General features: G+C 41.1%; 1 protein-coding gene across 1 annotated transcript in view; it reads right to left on the reverse strand.

The window, feature by feature from the left end:
• Positions 1–1,079: 1,079 nt before the first annotated feature.
• IRS2 (insulin receptor substrate 2) overlaps positions 1,080–18,403 on the reverse strand; it is a 31,208-nt gene continuing 13,884 nt past the window's right edge. Inside the window, exon 2 of the mRNA XM_059815364.1 lies at positions 1,080–1,335. Within this exon, the coding sequence (XP_059671347.1) occupies positions 1,331–1,335 (5 nt within the window). The 3' untranslated portion in view covers positions 1,080–1,330. The remainder of the gene's footprint in view (positions 1,336–18,403) is intronic.

Below are 18,403 nucleotides of genomic sequence, written 5' to 3' on the forward strand. Positions count from 1 at the left end.
GGAGGTACCCTTAAAATGTATATGAACTCTTCAACGAATTTACTGAAGGAGAAACAAGGTGGCATGACATTCTGCTAGTCTGGTGCAAGAGTGGTATGCAACATTTGTGACGGTAGCCGCCACATCATTCGGATTTTCAGGCTACTGGAAGTGTGATGCACAGGTAGCCTTGAAAAGAACTCAGGATAAGTGACTGCAATGGTTCTTCTTCCCTGTAATAATGCCTGCAGCTGCAATGGTGCTTTCCTGGTAAAAGGCAAATATCAGGACTTTCTAGATGGCAAGATAATACTGTGTTAATATTAGCGCTTGAATCTGCCCGATACCCATTATCATCCCTGCATTCCTAGCATGCCTATGTGGATTTTTGGTTACAAGAAACGCAGCTAAGAACGGGGTTAGCTGACAAAAGTGAGCTTGTAAATAGGAGAAAAGGCTTTTGCAATCTGAAGTACCTACATAAACACCTACATAGAGAGGATTAAACAAGTGTGTCAAAGGTAAAGAGAGATACCCCCAATACAGTTTTTAACTTACGTTGCTTCAGTTACACATTTTTATATTTTTTTCTTTTAACTACTCTGAATCCTCCGTCCACGTCCGATTCACAGAGTTTCATCCCATTTTAGACTTTTCAGTGCCCTGGTTCGGCTTTGTCTGAGAAGTAAACCCTGCGGCTAGTGATTCACAACCCAGCAGCAGCAGCTGTACGCATTGCAAGTTCAGTAAGGCTGACAACCGTTCTTGAGAGAGAGAGAGAGACTCAGCATAGAGATAAAGGAGGTCCTGTCGTACACCAACACCGCAAATCCGGCTTTACTTTGAACTGAGGTAGTACTGTGGTAGGCTTGAAATTATGCCAGTAAATACCAGATCTCACTGCTTCAGCAGGTGTTACAGAATCCCCTAACATGCTGAAGAATAAATACAGTTTGTCTTTGCAGAAAAAGGAAATGAAGGCATTGGCCATTAGTTAAAGAGGCCGGCAGAAAAGTTCCTACGATCTAAAGAGCATCTCCAACTTCTGTCGAAACAGCAGCAAAACGATACCGTAGATGCCATGGACAGGTAATGAGTTAGGCAGGTTGCTTTCCCTTCCTCCCAGATCTGTTGCACAGTTTAGTCCACAACAGTTAAGTAACTGTCTGGACCAACAGTAACAACAACAACAAAAAGTAAACCTTAAGCAGCTTCAGTTAAAAAAAAAAAAACAAACAAAAAACCCCCCACAAAAAAAACCCCGAAACAACAACAAAAAAGGTATATGCCGAGCAGCTTCTTTGAATGTTGTACTCTGTTGTTTGAGGTCATGGTGAGAAAACTAACTCCTTCACTCTGAAAAGAAAAATGAAAGAAGGTCAATTAAAAGCTGCAAAAAGAAAAATCGTATTTATGATTTAAACAACACAAAAAATACCATAGAGAGATTATTCAGAATGGGTTTTCATGGAAAAAAAGAGCTATGCAATAACTGCTTTTATATTTGTATACATCATAAGGTATTGCAGAGGCAATAAAAGGAGTAGTCCCCAATCCAATACCACCTACTTTTTTTACAACTTTTCAGCTGTGGCTCCTCAGGCTAGCAAACCATGGGAGACAGACCTGGTTAGAAAACCCAACCCAAAATCCCCCAGTTCAAGTTACGACCGCCACCGTTTGCATCAATGGAAAGGAAAACGGGTTGCAGAAAGTAGGTACAAACTCAACTGTTTTTTTCATCAGCTGGGTGTTATCAAAAGCTGCCCATTTCCAGACATTAAAAACAAGCTTCTTGAGACTATGTTGTCTTTAGGGAAAGAGTCTTCTAAAAACTTAAGCAACGTACAGAAAGAACCTTCTTCTAATTTAGTTATTTGGTTTACTAAGCAACTATTACTCCAGAATTTAAAAAGTGGGTAGGTATGCAAATGGAAGGAATCTTCTCCAGATTACTGACTACAAAGCTGCTTTAAACAGTCAAGGTGAATTATGCAGTAAAATAGAAACTGATTACAAAGTGACCCATTCTATTTTAAAGAACGCAGCTGACTCCTTTCATGTTTTTTTCACCACAAAGAATTAACGGTAGTATGTGCCACCTCCATAAAGGGACATTATTATATTGATTAACTCACAACATTAAGATGATTTGTTAATGTGGTCATTAAAAAAAAATATCAAAATTTCCTTAGTATGTTGCTTATTGTGTAGATTTTTCCTGTTTGCTATATTTGGAAAGCAGCAATGCACAAACAGTAGTGATTAAAACACTGAGACTGTAAATTTTACATGACAAAACATTGAGAACTCATTTTGAAAGGTGCCAACTAAGTGGTAAATCCTGATACAACGTCAGGCTGCAACATTACATTCATGCTAAGTGCTATTAATAGTGTCTAGTTCATTTAATAGTTTATAGCAATGTTTTTTGTTGTATGTTATTGTCCCCAAGTTTACAAATTAGATGAAAATTTTAGTTTGAAGATGTATTACACAAGTTTTCCTAAAAATTGAAGTTATTTGGAACACTTTGGGAACTGAGATTGTTACTTAGAAAAGTCTATAAAGGACATAACCCATTAATTTTGACTGTTTTGATACAAGAAGTCAGGATTCCTGTATATTTTTAATGCCTTTGGGACCATAAAACCAAAATAAATTATATATGAAACCTGGATGTCAAAGTAAGTATAGCGCTTATCTGTGCAAGTTTCAATCCCTATAAGCCTCTGATAAACCAATACAAAGGCTTTTCCTTCAAGTCTACACAAAAACAAAGGTTGACATATTTTGGCATATATATGAGAATTGCTAAATTGCTACAGAATCTCTCAGAGCTAAGGTTTACTCAAGGAATTAGTCCTACTGGAGTCAATTGGAGCTGCTATATGATCAGATACTTAGGATATTACTTAGGATTTTATTTCATGACACAGCTTGAGATGAATTAATAGCTTGCCAAGACCAAAAGGAGAGCATCTCACTGCCCCCACCCATTGCCATTTATTTGCCACCACTTTTCTGATCAGAAACTAAGTCAAATCTACCCATTCAATCTTCAGAAAACGAGCTTTCGTTGTTTGGGCTGGGAGGCTGTTTCAAATTAAGAACTTGAACTGGCTTATGATGCAATCGAGGGAACCCCAAAACTGCTATCACCATCCAGTAAGGCTGCTTGGGAGAACGTGTGGCAGGATGGATGGCTCTCAGAAGGGAGCAGAGATCCCTCGTTTGAGGAAGAGCCACTGAACAAACCACTTTGTTCCGACTTCTGCTCAGGGAAGCAGGATAAATGCATCATGTAGGCAAACAAGGGAGTGTTTAAAGATACATGCTGACACTGTGTTACTCTTTCCTCCTCCAAATGGAAACCAACCTGACAACTACATTTAGGTTCCCAAACGTGGCCACATGATAGTGAAAGCCAAATAAAGTTAAAAAATAATCGTGTTTGGATCGGGAAATCAGGGGAAGATATTTTTCTACATGCAAAGAACACAAGTATGTTTCCAGAAGTATGTCAGCCTAGGGCGGTCATCAGGGAGGATTATTAGCAACTGAGTAAACCTGATGTTGTTCTTACAGCACAACAGGTACTTTCCAGCCAGAATTAAACTGGAGCAGGTGAAGTGGCCGATGCTTCAAAGCACTTCCAAACTTGCTTCATAGGGTTTTGTAGGTGGACAATGGGACTGTGGGCCCAAGCCTAAAAGCCTATGATGCAATAAACACGTCATCCAATGAATCTATAATGCTGACCTGTAACTCAAAAACTAACCCAAAAGTAGTCTTCAATAATGAAACAATTTTCTCTGACTTCAATAAGGTTTGAATCGGGTTTCGAATAAGCTTTGCATCAAGAAAGGAAAAATAACTACTGCTACCACTTGATCCACATAATAGCGATGTCAGCTTCAGAGGAAGCCTTCAGAGGAAGCCTACTCGCAAGAAGTAAGTTGCAAGTTCTGTGCTAAAGTGAAAAAAAATACATTAATATCACTGTTAATTTTTACTTCAGTGATTACTATGTTTTACTTATTTCAAGTCTCAGGTCAACATTCCACTTACACAGCAAGTCACACCAGTATACATTGTCTTTGTTCAGGAACTAAACAAAATTCCTACAGCACACAAATAGGTTCTTTGATAACCTCATTCTCCACGGGCACACACAAATCAAAACACAAAGTCCAGTACTGTGTCGATACTTAAGTTTCCTCTTGGTTTTGGGCTTTATTAAGAAAAACATCCATGATCACTGCTGAGTTTCCAAAACTACTTAAAGTCATCCGATTCCACCAGTGCTTCTTGGGGAATGAATCAGATAATAAACACACACACAAATTGCTAAGAAACTACCAAATACTCAGAGTCTTGTTAAATATACTGTGAAGAGAATACAATGGTTAGTCAATTAAAGAAGATCTAATCTACTTATTAATTTTCAAAGTCAGTAAGCAATGAATAAAATTTTTCTTAATTCCTAAAAGTAATTCTCATCTGCTAACAAGCACACAGACAGAAACAGCTATTCATGTGGCTCATGGCAAAACACATCACTGGTTCTTCAGAACTAGTAAATTTATTCCACTGGCAGCGCGACTGCCAGAGCGGATCAGGCGTCGGACGCAGAACCCCCAGCTCTGCCACGGGCTTCTGCCCTGACTGCAGGCAAATCACTCAGTGGCTTCGTCCCTTTGTTTCCCCTCCCCACACTGCCTGCCAAATCGATTAAGGCTCTGATCCCGCTCACTAACTTTTCCTGGAAGAGCAATCCTATTGATACAACTGAATCTGGAGGTTAACAACACGTACGTCTGCGGGCATCAGGCCAGGCCATTAGACAGCACAGCCCAAGGAACCGAATCCCACCCACCAGGAGATGTCTTTGCCCCTCCCCAACACCGAGGAGGAGATGCATGGCCCTGGGCGAGGCAGCTGACCGGTCAGAAAAGGCAAGTGTCCCCCCAGCCAGCAAGCTGCACTGCCCTCCCTATCCTCCAGCACCGCGCATTGTACCTGGCCGGGAACCCCATAGGAAATGAGCTTACAGGCACCTGCACAGGTTGTAGTCTTGCACCTCAGCAGCACCTTCCCTACACCCAGAGCAGTCAATGTCAGGAAGCAAGCGGAGCAGTGATGTAGGCAGCGGGGGCTGAGGGTGGGGAGGGACAGCATGGGTGCTGATGGCGATAAACCCGTGCCAACCTGGCACTGACAGCAACGGGAGATGGTCTGAACTGCAGTCTCTGAGGGCTTCTTTACAGGAGGGATTGTAGGATGCCTTCTTTGCCTCAGTCTTTAATAGCCAGACCAGGTATCCTCAGGGTATTCAGCTCCCTGAGCTGGAAGACAAGGATGGAGAGCAAAAGAAACTCCCCATGTTCCAAGAAGAAGGAGTTAACGACCTGCTATGCCACCTGGACACTCACAAGTCTATGGGGCCTGATGGCATCCACCCAAGAGTACTGAGGAGCTTGCCAAGCCACTCTCCATCATTTATCAACAGTCCTGGTTAACAGGGGAGGTCCCGGACGACTGGAAGATTGCCAACATCACGCCCATCTACAAGAAGGGTCGGAAGGAGGATCCAGGGAACTACAGGCCTGTCAGCCTGACCTCGGTGCTGGGGAAGATTATGGAGAGGTTCATCTTGAGGGCGCTCACAGGGCACGTGCAGGACAACCAAGGGATCAGGCCCAGCCAGCACGGGTTCATGAAAGGCAGGTCCTGCTTGACCAACCTGATCTCCTTCTATGACCAGGTGACCCACCCAGTGGATGAGGGGAAGGCTGTGGATGTTGTCTACGTGGACTTCAGTAAAGCCTTCGACACTGTCTCCCACAGCATTCTCCTGGAGAAGCTGGCGACTCGTGGCTTAGACAGGTGCACTCTTCGCTGGGTTAAAAACTGGCTGGATGGCCGAGCCCCGAGAGTTGTGGTGAATGGACTTAAATCCAGTTGGCAGCCAGTCACAAGCGGAGTCCCCCAGGGCTCAGTTTTGGGGTTGGTCTTGTTTAATATCTTTATCGATGATCTGGATGAGGGGATTGAGTGCTCCCTCAGCAAGTTTGCAGATGACACCAAGTTGGGCGGGAGTGTTGATCTGCTTGAGGGTAGGAAGGCTCTGCAGAGGGATCTGGACAGGCTGGATCGATGGGCCCAGGCCAACTGTATGATGTTCAACAAGGCCAAGTGCCGGGTCCTGCACTTGGGTCACAACAACCCCATGCAATGCTACAGGCTTGGGGATGAGTGGCTGGAAAGCTGCCCCGCAGAAAAGGACCTGGGGGTGTTGATCAACAGCCGGCTGAAGATGAGCCAGCAGTGTGCCCAGGTGGCCAAGAAGGCCAACGGCATCCTGGCCTGTATCAGAAATAGTGTGGCCAGCAGGACTGGGGAAGTGATCGTGCCCCTGTACTGGGCGCTGGTGAGGCCGCACCTCGAATCCTGTGTTCAGTTTTGGGCCCCTCACTACAAGAAGGACATTGAGGTGCTGGAGGGTGTCCAGAGAAGGGCGACGAAGCTGGTGAGGGGTCTGGAGCACAAGTCTTATGAGGAGCGGCTGAGGGAACTGGGGTTGTTCAGTCTGGAGGAGGCTGAGGGGAGACCTCATTGCGCTCTACAACTACCTGAAAGGGGGTTGCAGAGAGGTGGGTGTTGGTCTCTTCTCCCAAGTGACGAGTGACAGGACAAGAGGAAATAGCCTCAAGTTGTGCCAGGGGAGGTTCAGGCTGGATAGTAGGAAAAATGTCTTTACTGAGAGCGTGGTGAAGCATTGGAACAAGCTGCCCAGGGAGGTGGTGGAGTCACCATCCCTGGAGGTGTTCAAGGAACGTGTGGACAAGGCATTGTGGGACATGGTTTAATGGGCATGGTGGTGTTAGTTGGAGGTTGGACTTGATGATCTTACAGGTCTTTTCCAGCCTTAGTGATTCTGTGATGCGCACACACACACACATATTGTAAGGTCACAAATTTGGCCAAGCATCCCAACGCGAATGCAGCCTGCCTGCTCCCCGGGATGCTACCAGGGAGGTGCACAGTAGGAGCCAAATCCTGACCTAGCTGACTCTCATTAACCAATTTAATGAATACTATACTTAATATTAAAGTACATAGGTAACCCTGCTAAAGACAACAGAACAACTCATGTGCTGAGCTATGGCTCTCCACAAGTAATTCCAGAGAATCTGAGCTCCACTCAGCAGGACTGTTCATACCAAATAAAGCTGAGCTCAGCCATCGTCACAGGAAAAGGTTTCGATCAGAGCTTAAACATTTGCCTTACCAACAGTTTGCAGGAAAATATGAAGTAGTATGCTCTAACAGTTTACAAAGCCCATGAATAATATCCATCCAAAGTAAAATGTTTTCCACATTTGATGGGAAAAAAAAGTTAAACCACGAAATTAAAAAGCCATGGGTTGGTTTTTTTGTTTGTTGTGTGTTTTTTTTTTTTTTTATTAAACACACAAGCCATGGTTGATCATAATTGGAGACATGCTGCACCAAGTTACTAGGCTCTTTTGGTATGTTATTGCACTAAGAAACAGTACGTGATGTTATTTAGATATGTCTGTTTTATGAATTTAGAAAAGCGAGCATCAAGTCAGCATAGATTCTTCATAACTGATAGCAAAAAAAAAAATAATCACTGAATTTCGTTAAAGTAGTAAAGTAGGGATTTTGTGGCCACAGTTACCTATATTAAAATTAGCTTTATAGTACTTTTAACTCTTTTGTAAAATAGTTAGAAGTCATAATGTCTTGAATTGCATTAAGATAACCATGATGAAAAATATTATCTTTTAAGGTGGGAAACAAAACACTGGATTATCTGGAAAAAGATGCTGCATGTCAACACCTGCAAGTACTTTTTTTTATTGTCCTAGCATACACACGAGAGGCTAAAATGTTCATCTGATGGCATGGATAAATCCCCACAATTTATAACGAGTGTCAGCTTTTATCCAAATATACTAAAAATCAAAGTGATTTGTATTTGATGCCATATATTTGCATGACTAACACGTATTTTATCTGCAGTCTCACACTAGAGTTAAAACAGCTGCATCTACAGTAGAAGTAGGGATGACAATGAGGGCTACGCTTAGTTGATTTCAGAATTTGATATAATTTGTGTTTCATATAATTTTGTCAGGGTTCTTATAGATTTTGTATTATGAATAACTGAACATTAAAATGTAATTATGTGGAAAATAAAGGATTAAACTTACAAATGTAATTATAATGAATTTATAGCTAAAGTGCTGGTCCAGAAATACATCTCCCATATCAATTATAATAAAAATAGGCACTTCAAATTTAACATTAAGAAACTAGACATGCTCATTTTTCCAGAATTAATTTAATACAGTTGCTATTATATCTCTTAATTTCAGAGCTATAGCCACTGTGTACTATTAAACAAGTTTGTATAGATGTGATTTAATCCCATGATTAGGGATAAAATAAATTAGACAAGAAAACTCAACATAGTACTACCCAAAATTTGGTTCAATTATTCTCTCCCTGGCAAGTTGGGTATACAACCGTTCAAAAATGTTGAATGAAATTAAACAAAATCAAGTTGCTTTCTCAGAGCAAACAAAATGCTAGGAAAAAAACATCTAGTCCTTTTGGCCTTCCCTTGAGAGTTTGTAACAGGGACAGAAACACACAGAGAGAAGCAGATGTGGAAACTATATAGAAGACTTGCCACTGAAAAGATTAGTTTGTGGCAGCCAGCCAAAGAGCCACTTGACAGTTCACATGCACAAGATTTAACCATTGTGGAACAAAAAGTCTTGTTACTGGTTGATGACCATTACCAAGCAACTGGAATTGCCTCCCACCTTACAACCATCACACCATTCCTTTATCAGTGCAGATTCAAAACCCAACACTGCAAACGTGGCCTCAGTTAGGCAGTTGGCTTGAGTTTTACAGCTCCTTCCACCACACCACTGAGAGAGCATAGCTCTTCCCAGGAACAGGCTGACAGCAACACGCAAACTCCAGCAACACCGCTTTGCATACACAGTGAGGCTGGAAGTTTCTTAAGAGACAGAATTTTTGCAAAACAACATGCTCACCTTACAAGTGATGAAGGGTGAGGGAGGAAGGGATTGGTGACTAATACACTGAACTACCTACCAACCCCATCTTCGGAGACAACAAAACCAAATGCGTTAGCACATCTGCCCCTACCACATACACTACGCAATCCTCACCTAAATTCTGCCATCCCTAATGCGTACTACTACATCTCTGACCTACTCACCCCATGAGGAGCTAGTCGTTCTAGCTCCTTACAGTCAAGGAGAAGAAATGGGCACTTCTAAGCATCAATCCTTCTGCCCTATTTCATGTTAGGCTCAGAATCTCCAAGTCTGTGAGGTGTATGACTTGGCATTCATTTTAGGAGCAGAGACCATATCCTTTTACACACCTTTACAATTGCTGGGAAGTCTGCTCAGCTGGGATATCAAAGGAATATTTGTCCCTCTTCGAATATGTATCAGTAGACATTAACAAGGGCAACAAGGTCTGACAAGAAAGAGCTCCTGTAAGCAGAGCTTGATATTCTCACACAACTGCCAACTGAAATGCCATCAGTGTTGGTGGACCTATTTCAGGCAGGTAATGGGGAGGGGGGGGAGGAGAGGGGGGAAGTATAATCAGAATTCTGGTTAGACCCACAAGAAAGAACCTGACTGCCATTCCAGATATCAATGGCCAATACCACAGTCCAATAGCTTCTTCTGAACCATGTAGTTACCTCCATCCACATGCCTGAACACACAGTGTTAGAGTGCTCTCAAAGAGCTTAAAAGCATGCTTTTTCTCTCTCTCACTTGGGAGAAAAAGCAATCTTTTCCAGTGATTAAATTGAAGAATTATTTATATTAAAAATTTAAATATTCATGGGAACAGGGATAAGGACTCATGTAAGTTGTGGGAAGTCACGTTAATTCTCCCTTTCCATTGCAGTGGGTATCTAATTACTCCATGAAAACAGCTTCAGTAAGAAAGAACAAGAGCACTCTACCAAAGAATATATGGCTAAGATGCTGCTGGTCAGTCCTGGGTGAGTGCTCTAGCCACATAAACGTTGAGGCCAGGGGAACAAAAACACTTCATCCAGGCACTCTTTGAAAGACTAATCCCTGCCTCCATCATTACCAAAAGGGCTTAGGCACCTAATATCAAGAGAGGTTTCAGATTTACAAAGTCTTTATGGAGACTGGAGCATTCCTCCATCCTAAAGGAAGACATTTATCTTCCAGAGAGCAGCATGTTTTAAAACATGAGGCTCTCCTCAACTTTCGGAGTCAACTACCTGCCTGTTTTCCAAACTGACTTTCAGACTGCTTACCAAGGAGACTGAAACACCCCTGCCATTACATACATTCATTTATGCATCTAAACGCAGTGGATGGTCGTACATTAAACGTTAGGCTGGCTGCTGCAACCTTTGGACTTTCTGTGAGAAGCAGCATCTCTCTGGACATGAGATACAAGGGGAGAGAAAAAGAAAGCAGGGAAGGGCTAAGAGGAACAACCTGGCATGCACGGGACAGCAATCTTTCCCCTACTGCTTTCTCTTGTTGTCACACCCTCACTTACAACTCTGAGCATCTGGTAGTAAGACAGAAAAAGATTTTGAAGGATGATTTTCAATTCCTGCCAATGCTTTTCTAGAAATCATTAGTGTTCTCGCCATTGTCAGTGTGAATCAGCCAGTAATAGAGGAGCGAGGCAAAGGTGGAAGCTAGGCAAGAAGTTGCAAACTTCATGTTCTGTGATGAAAAGACACCACCACCCTCTAACCTCCCCAAAACCATTTAGTGAAATGAGCAATACAGCACAAAACAGCTGCACTGAAGCAGGCTAAATACTCTTCTAATCCAGTTTCCTCTCTCTGACATTGGATCAAAAGCAGCTGCGTAAGCAAGACTGTAAAAACCAAAACAAGCATACGGAGATACTTCCCCAAATTCTCATCTAGCTTCTTATGATCCCATCAAGGACCTCCTGCACTTCACCTCCCTTCATGGAAACCTTTAGTACCCTGTAGCCTGGAGTTTCACACCTGAACTACAGGGTGCAAGAATTATTTCCTTCTGCTTGTTCTGAACCTGCCACATGTTAGCTTAATGCCCCCAATAAAGCTGAAGTCTTAATTCCCACGTACAGTTAAGACTCACAGTCCATATATGATCATATGTTGCCCTTCCTTTACTCTATATATTGAGATACGCAGCAACAGGAACTGCAATTTCCCCATATAGACGTTTCCTATCTACAACCTGTGAGCATAATAGAAAGGCTCAAAAACACAGTGCCCAAGCATTTCTATACAATCCTGCAAAACTAGGATGAAAAGCCCTGTACAGCTGGCCAACAGTTTCTGCGGGATTCTTGGGAGAACTACTACGCTATATGCTACCTGAAAAGGTTTCTAACACTTTGATGGGAAATCAGTTGCACTGTGTACGTGGACTGCAGTAGAGGGAAAGAAAAACTCTCTGTGAGAAGATGAAAAAAGTATCCACAGATGTCCAGTGTTTCTCGACAAACATCACTACTTTATTTTGGCCATTTACTTAAAGTCTGCTCTTTAGGACAAAAAAAGAGGAGAAAAAGAGGTACTCTCTTTTTACATAATTTCCTAATAGGTGCTCAATATTTATTTTTATTTTAACCAAATCTTTCTCGGTAGGTTTACAGGAAGAAGATTCTTTTTCCTCTGTTTTTTTTGAGGTTTGTTCTGTCCAGGTTTAAAGAGTTTTTTTCCATGAAATCAGGTTAGGATCCTTTTCTCACACTGAAAGAAGAATGAGCTGATGCATTTTGGGTAATATTGCTTAGAAAATGTAAGAAGAGTTTACTTTCTCGATTTTGTATCTTTTGAAGTATCATTACTGAGTCATTGAACAGCTACATACTTCACTTCTGCTATTAATCTTGTTACACATAATGTTACCCCTGTTCTTTTAAAACTAGGTCTCATAGTTCAGAGTTGTTAATACAGTAGCACAAATAACGTTAAGCCCTTAACCTTTTTGCTTTATTAATTCCACTTACACAATAATTCAAGCTTCTGTATACAAACTTTTGGATCAAAAAAAAAGTAAAATATTTCCATGAATAAAGCCAGAGTGTCCTTATTTTAAAGGCTTTTTTTATTCTGTAAACTTTGGGGATTTTATATTGCTGTTGTTAGAAACCTCTATTAGTGGAGCCTATAGTTCCAGGCACTGTACATGCACACAGGCACAAGATATTTTTCTACTAACCACAGTAAATTAACTGAATAGAATTGTGATTATGACTTATCAGATGTATTGCTCCTGTCAGCAACACGTACAAGAACTAAAAACAACAACAAAAAACCCCACTCCAGAAAAGTGCTTGGAAACAACACTGCAAAAAATTCGGAAGACTAAGTTTGTGAGAAAAAGCTATTACAACAAAACCTTGTGAAAAGGTGAACTTCCTCATACTACCAGACCACTTACAAACCTTTCATGATGAGGGGGATCTAAACCCAAAGCACAGGCTTACCAGTTCATCATGCGTTAGGGACACGGCTCCCAGGTGCTGCTCAAGCCATAACCAGCAGGTTTTCCTCCAAGCAGAGCAAACTACTGCTCGTTGCATCACCCCTGAGCATGTTCCTTCACTTCATTTGCAACACACCTTGGTACTTACTCGGCTAGCAACACCCAGCCACCAGCAATTGCCAGGTTCAGTATGCTGTCGCGGACACACTGCACAACACAAAGATAAGAAACTACCTATTTTCTGTGAACAATTTTTTTTAAGCCTTAAAAATATTTCTGCGGGAACATTATTTCTGACTGTTCGAATTAAAAGTTTAGCTTATCGCTGGCCAAAAACATTTACAGATCTATTTCTGCTCATTAGAGTATTACAGTTGCTATTTTATAATCATCTGTGTGTCTTGTTGTATTCATCTATACTCCTTACACGTGTGGCATCTGTTAAGTGTAATCTATGTAACACAAAATGAAAACACATAAACTCAGTTTTAGAAATAGATTTAGGTAGAAAGAAAACTCACAATTTAAGATACTCAGAAATGACTATGGCTACACCTGAAATGAGGCAAGTGGGCTTGGCCGATAGCCCTGAAGTCCTGAGCTGTCAGCAAGATTATCACGGGAAGCCTCCAGAGAACCCACCGCAGTGCCCAGGGACTCCCTCCCTGCCTGAGGCTGGGCTTCCCCCCCAGATGAGTATCAGGGGACAGGATGGGGGTTGGGAGATGATGCAAACCTGGACCTTTTTCTGTCACCTTCCGCGCAGTCAGAAGGTGACTGGAGTGTCCATGCCATGAACCCAGGGCCTGGAAAATGTCCTGGTCCCACAGTTCAGACATAGAACTTGGGAGACAGATCCCGCCCAAAACCAAGAGTTGAGTTTAAGCAAATACTTTGTAACAACTGCACAGAGAACGATCAAAACATCTTACCCTTTTCTCAGCTACACAACGGGGCTATGATCATCTCTCCACGTCATGTTTATAAAAGTCCTCCTAGCCAGCTCATTAACAGCCATGAGCCAAGCTCTCATTAACTTCCGTGGAACTGTAGGCTTGCAACCCACAGCTACGCTTGGCACGGTGGATACTGTCTGAAAGCCAGATTCACACGTTTATCGAGGTGCCCTGTCCCTGTTGATTTCAACACCTTCGTCCGCTTCAGCCTTAATACTTACCAGTCTGCAGCAACCCACTGAGTCTCCTTGAAAACAGCCACTCTTTCTCTAACACAATCCCCCAGCAGACATTCCCTACTATTCCTTCAATAAACAAACACCTTAGTAATCAAAGCAAAACAATGTCTCAAAGAACATTATTTGTAGATTTCCTATTTACAAACTGGATTGTATTCTCCCTTACATCAAATACATTTCTGAGAAATGCTAGAAAAATAAAAAAACATTTTTATGTTGCATTTTTAAAACAAACAGGGGCACCTGTAACTTCCTGCTCTGAATTTAATCTCGAGATAAATTAGCATTTCTTTGTGAAGCTGCTATGGCTTGTATTGCATACAGAAGCTAGTATTATGTTAAGACATGAAAGGAGAGAATGTATTTTTGTCACATGGGCATCATAAATATCAACCACATACCACTCCTGGAGGCTAACTGATACTCTGCTGGAAAGCACAGGCAAAAAGCTTAGTAAACTGTTCAGAAAAGTAATTTTGGTGGTTAAAATTTATCTTCTGAGAACACCAGTTTGAAAACTGGAAGCTGGTCATAAAATAACTTGTGATAGCAGAAAGCACATAGAGTAATTACCTCCTCTGTCTTACTCATATTTTACTTTCTTTCTCAAGCAAGAAACACAAGAGTGTACTGAATGAATGAGCTTGTTCCCAGCTCCGCTGAATGCGCCTTGAATCCTCCCCATCTAATAGTTTACTGCACAAATAGAGCGAAGCAAGCCCACAGTCATTAGCTCTGCAAGACCAAACAGGTGCTAAAGCTTCACTTTTAAGAAAGGCGGCTAAGGAAGGTGAATGCAAAATGCCAAGTTTTACCTGCCCTGAGGAACAAGAATATCTGAGACTTGCAATGAATCTCAGCTTAGAAAACAGCACTTCTTTAATGGTTTTGCAGCCGTGAGACCTGCAATACAAAATGTTACCTTACCCATGAAAAAAATATTTCTTTGTTAAAATATAAAAAATACTATGCTGTCAGAGCAGAGTGTGCTTTCACAGCACTCTTCTCAAAACTTCAGAGACTTTTAAAAAAAAGACCAAAAAAAATTAGCATCATTTATGTCCAATATTGCTAACTCCAGAGCAAGATGAACTTTCTTCTGTAATTACAAGAGCTCTCAGTAAATATTTACACAAACAGAGCTGTACTGTACTGTTTTACCAGTTCTGTTTTCGCCTCCTCTCCCAAGTGCTCTCATACAGGTGTCTTTGTTTTGTTTTATGGCTCCCCTGATTTATTGCCAGTAAATATGTTTATAAGCAACCAGTGACACTTAATTTTCTTAAAAAGGCTCACCAGTACCTCATATAGCATTTTTGAAAAAAATATGTTTTACTTATAGCAATATATCTGACTACAAGACTATATAACTGACAGTGTCATCTTTTGGAAATTGTATTATGTTCCTGGGACTGTTCCTATAAAATGAATTAAAAACCACCTTTGTCACTTAAGAGTTTGGCTCTAGTCCCACGATACTCAGCAGAGAATTCCCCTCGACTCCAAGGAGACTTTCCAGCACATAAAGACCTGCATGTATTTTCTCCTATTGCCAGCATCCCAGCTCTTTAAAGCTGTTTAGCACATCTCAAATAGGTGTGATGAACACTTCAGGATGTCACGTTAAGGAACTATAATTTCCTGTAGGATACCTCCTGTGCAGTAGGTGAGACTTTATAAAGGTCAGATGCTGTTCTGGAAGGACACTCTGAAGAAGGGAAAAAGAAGGAAAGATCACAGACAACGCGCATGAAGAAATACTTTGCAAAATACCAGTATTTCCCCCAAGGCACCTGTGCCTTTAAAGCCCAAGTTTGCTTCCAAGTGCTAAGGCCTGATACCATTGCATATTTCACGTATTGTGATTGACCAGGCAATATATTGAAAAGCGTTCAGCCAACAGTGCAGCAGCTGCATAGCTACAGAAAACACAAATCCCTTTTAATTTCACATTTACTGAACAAGTACAATACATCATCAACTAACTAGAGTACAGTCCAGGTCAGGCAGGAATACTTAGCTACGCCAGCTGATCCACATATGAATATCAGTCTCATTTCAAGTCCTTCTGCTTAAAATAGACTCCACACAGCAAGTTTGCTCTCACAAGCCACAGACCTCTGGCAGTGACATGTTCCATTTATGCCAAGCGTATAGGATCCCTCTACAGTCAGGGAAGACAGGTTTGTGCCAATCTCCAAGTCTGACTTTGACCCACCTTTTCAATACTTAAAAGGCATCCATATCCTTCCAGTAGTCCTTCCAGACTACTTACGGAAGCCAGATCCTTATTTTAAGAGGGCTGTTTTGGTAGGCTCCTAGTAAGGTGTAAATCAGGTGTCTACAGACTGGGTCAAACCCCTCAGTTCTACGTAAAGTGCAAGAACACAGGCTAGAAGATGAAAAACCCCACCATGCATGTGGAAATCTAAACCAGGAACATGGGACCCTTAGGACATACTAGAGACACTTGAGTTGGAATCTGCAACACAGAAGGCATTAAGCGGCTTCACTCAGAACACCTACATTAAGGTCCCCTAAGATTTTGAAGTCCTGTGGTCATCCTGTGGCCTCAAACAAAGATATTTCTGCCTTTTAATTATACTCTTGTGTCCATCAGACCAAAATAGGAGCCCAGCATAGCTGAATTCCACAAAACCTGTTAGGGAAAATATGGATAAATGGCCTCCTCTGGAATATCCTCCCTCAGCTTGCAAATAATCCCATCCCATCTGTGCCAAACACTCCTACCAAAACTTTTCTGCAGCCATCACAAGATACCCATTTGTGAGGAGGAAAAACCAGCCAACCAACCTGAGGCACTAATAAAAGGCACAACAGTTTTGACAGTATCTTCCACCTTGATGCCTCAGCCTCTCCAACTGTCATCAAAAAAGTCTCTTAAAGTAAAAAAAAAAAAGCCAGATTCAATCTATGTTTGAGACAAGAGACCACAGGTACACTACCCTATACAGCAGGAATAAAACTTGGGCAAAATCACTTTACCATTTCCATAAAACACATATAAAATAAACCCAATATGAACAGGCTGTAAATGACTGGTTCCTCCACATCACAGCTTTCCAAATTACTGTCCTCAGACTACTTTATACTGTATCAGAGGTCCTTATTTCCAGTAGCTATTTTTAATTAAAGTACATTGAAAAAATTCATTGAAGTAATTAATTATTACTATTCCAGAAAGATATTATGTGGTCACAAATGGCCCAAAAATGGACCTAAGACAATCCATGAGAAAGAAGAGAAATGGGTCCAAGCCTCCCTATTAATATCTCATCACTGCTATGAAAAATCATGGAAACCTCTGCCAAATTAAAAGTTACCACATTACAGAAGCAGAGGAGAAGTTTAAGAAATATGCTACTATATACACCAAGACAAACACACATACTAGGAAAAAAGCTCCGTTAGCATCTGGTCCAATGAAGAAACAGAATTTCAAACTTACAAGACAGATAGCAATGCTGTTCACTCCGACAGTTACACTCATAACCCTGGTATGCTATATCCCGTACTAATATGGGTACCACTTATTTCCAATGTTTTTCCTAAACTAAATCATGGAATTTAAACAAGTGTTTCCTGCTCCTGGATTAACTGAAAATTACCAAATATAATTGTTTTTAGCACGGTGCTTTTTTTAGCTGATGAGATAACAGGTTTCCATGTATCAAATACACTTTATTCCTGCTTCCAGGTAAGAATTTGCTTTGTTTATATTTGATGCAAATAAGGAGTCCATATCTTCTTGCCACTTACCAAAATGTGAGATGTTTCTTTGACTACATAAGCAAAATGAAGATCTTACTTGGGTACACACACACAAAAACACAGCTACACTAATGAGTAAGATAAAGCCACTTCACAGTCCAATAAAACAACTGGTTTACATGATTAAAAAAAGATTGCAAAGACTAATTTAACAGTTTCAATAAAAGACTTATTTGTCTACTGTTTTGCCATCTTCAGCAGAACTTAATAGAACTATTAAGCTCTATTAAGCAGAACTTAATAGAACTTTGCCTCCAGAGTGGAATGAAGAAGCGTCAGCTGCTCAGGTAGCCCTTTACAAAATGCTGGGAAAACACCTCAAGAAGACAAGCAAAAAATCAGTGCCTGATAAAGGCACTGGGATCTAAAGCAAACTAACAAGAAATGCTAAGAACATCTTCTGAGTTAAGATACCTGACTAAGGACAAGATGTATACACTTCATTATGCTCAGGCTGGAGAGTCTAAAGTTGTCTCCTATGCATCAATCCTCAAAAGAGCTCACTATTTCCCAGGTACATGTTCTAAAGTCCCAGTACTTTTTTTTTTTTTTAAAACACTTCAGCATTCTGTTTCTCCTGTGCTTAAGGAAACAGAGCAAGCTGCACTATAATGATATGGCAATTATTAGTAAAAATCAATACAACTATATTATTTGGCAAAGTAAAAATAAGTAGAATACAAGCCTGAGTCTACATGACCAAAAATATCATGTAACTAACTCTCACTATGTTTTTTAAAACAGTATGGTTGAAAAGTTATCACCTTGTAAAAGCGACAACAGCCAATCTGAGAGTACAAAGAAAATGGAAAACATCCACTGAGGAGTGAGAGGAATACAAAATGTTGCAGTATTTTCTCTT

This window comes from Gavia stellata, chromosome 1 (assembly GCF_030936135.1).
Source record: "Gavia stellata isolate bGavSte3 chromosome 1, bGavSte3.hap2, whole genome shotgun sequence".
Taxonomy (NCBI): Eukaryota; Metazoa; Chordata; class Aves; order Gaviiformes; family Gaviidae; genus Gavia; species Gavia stellata.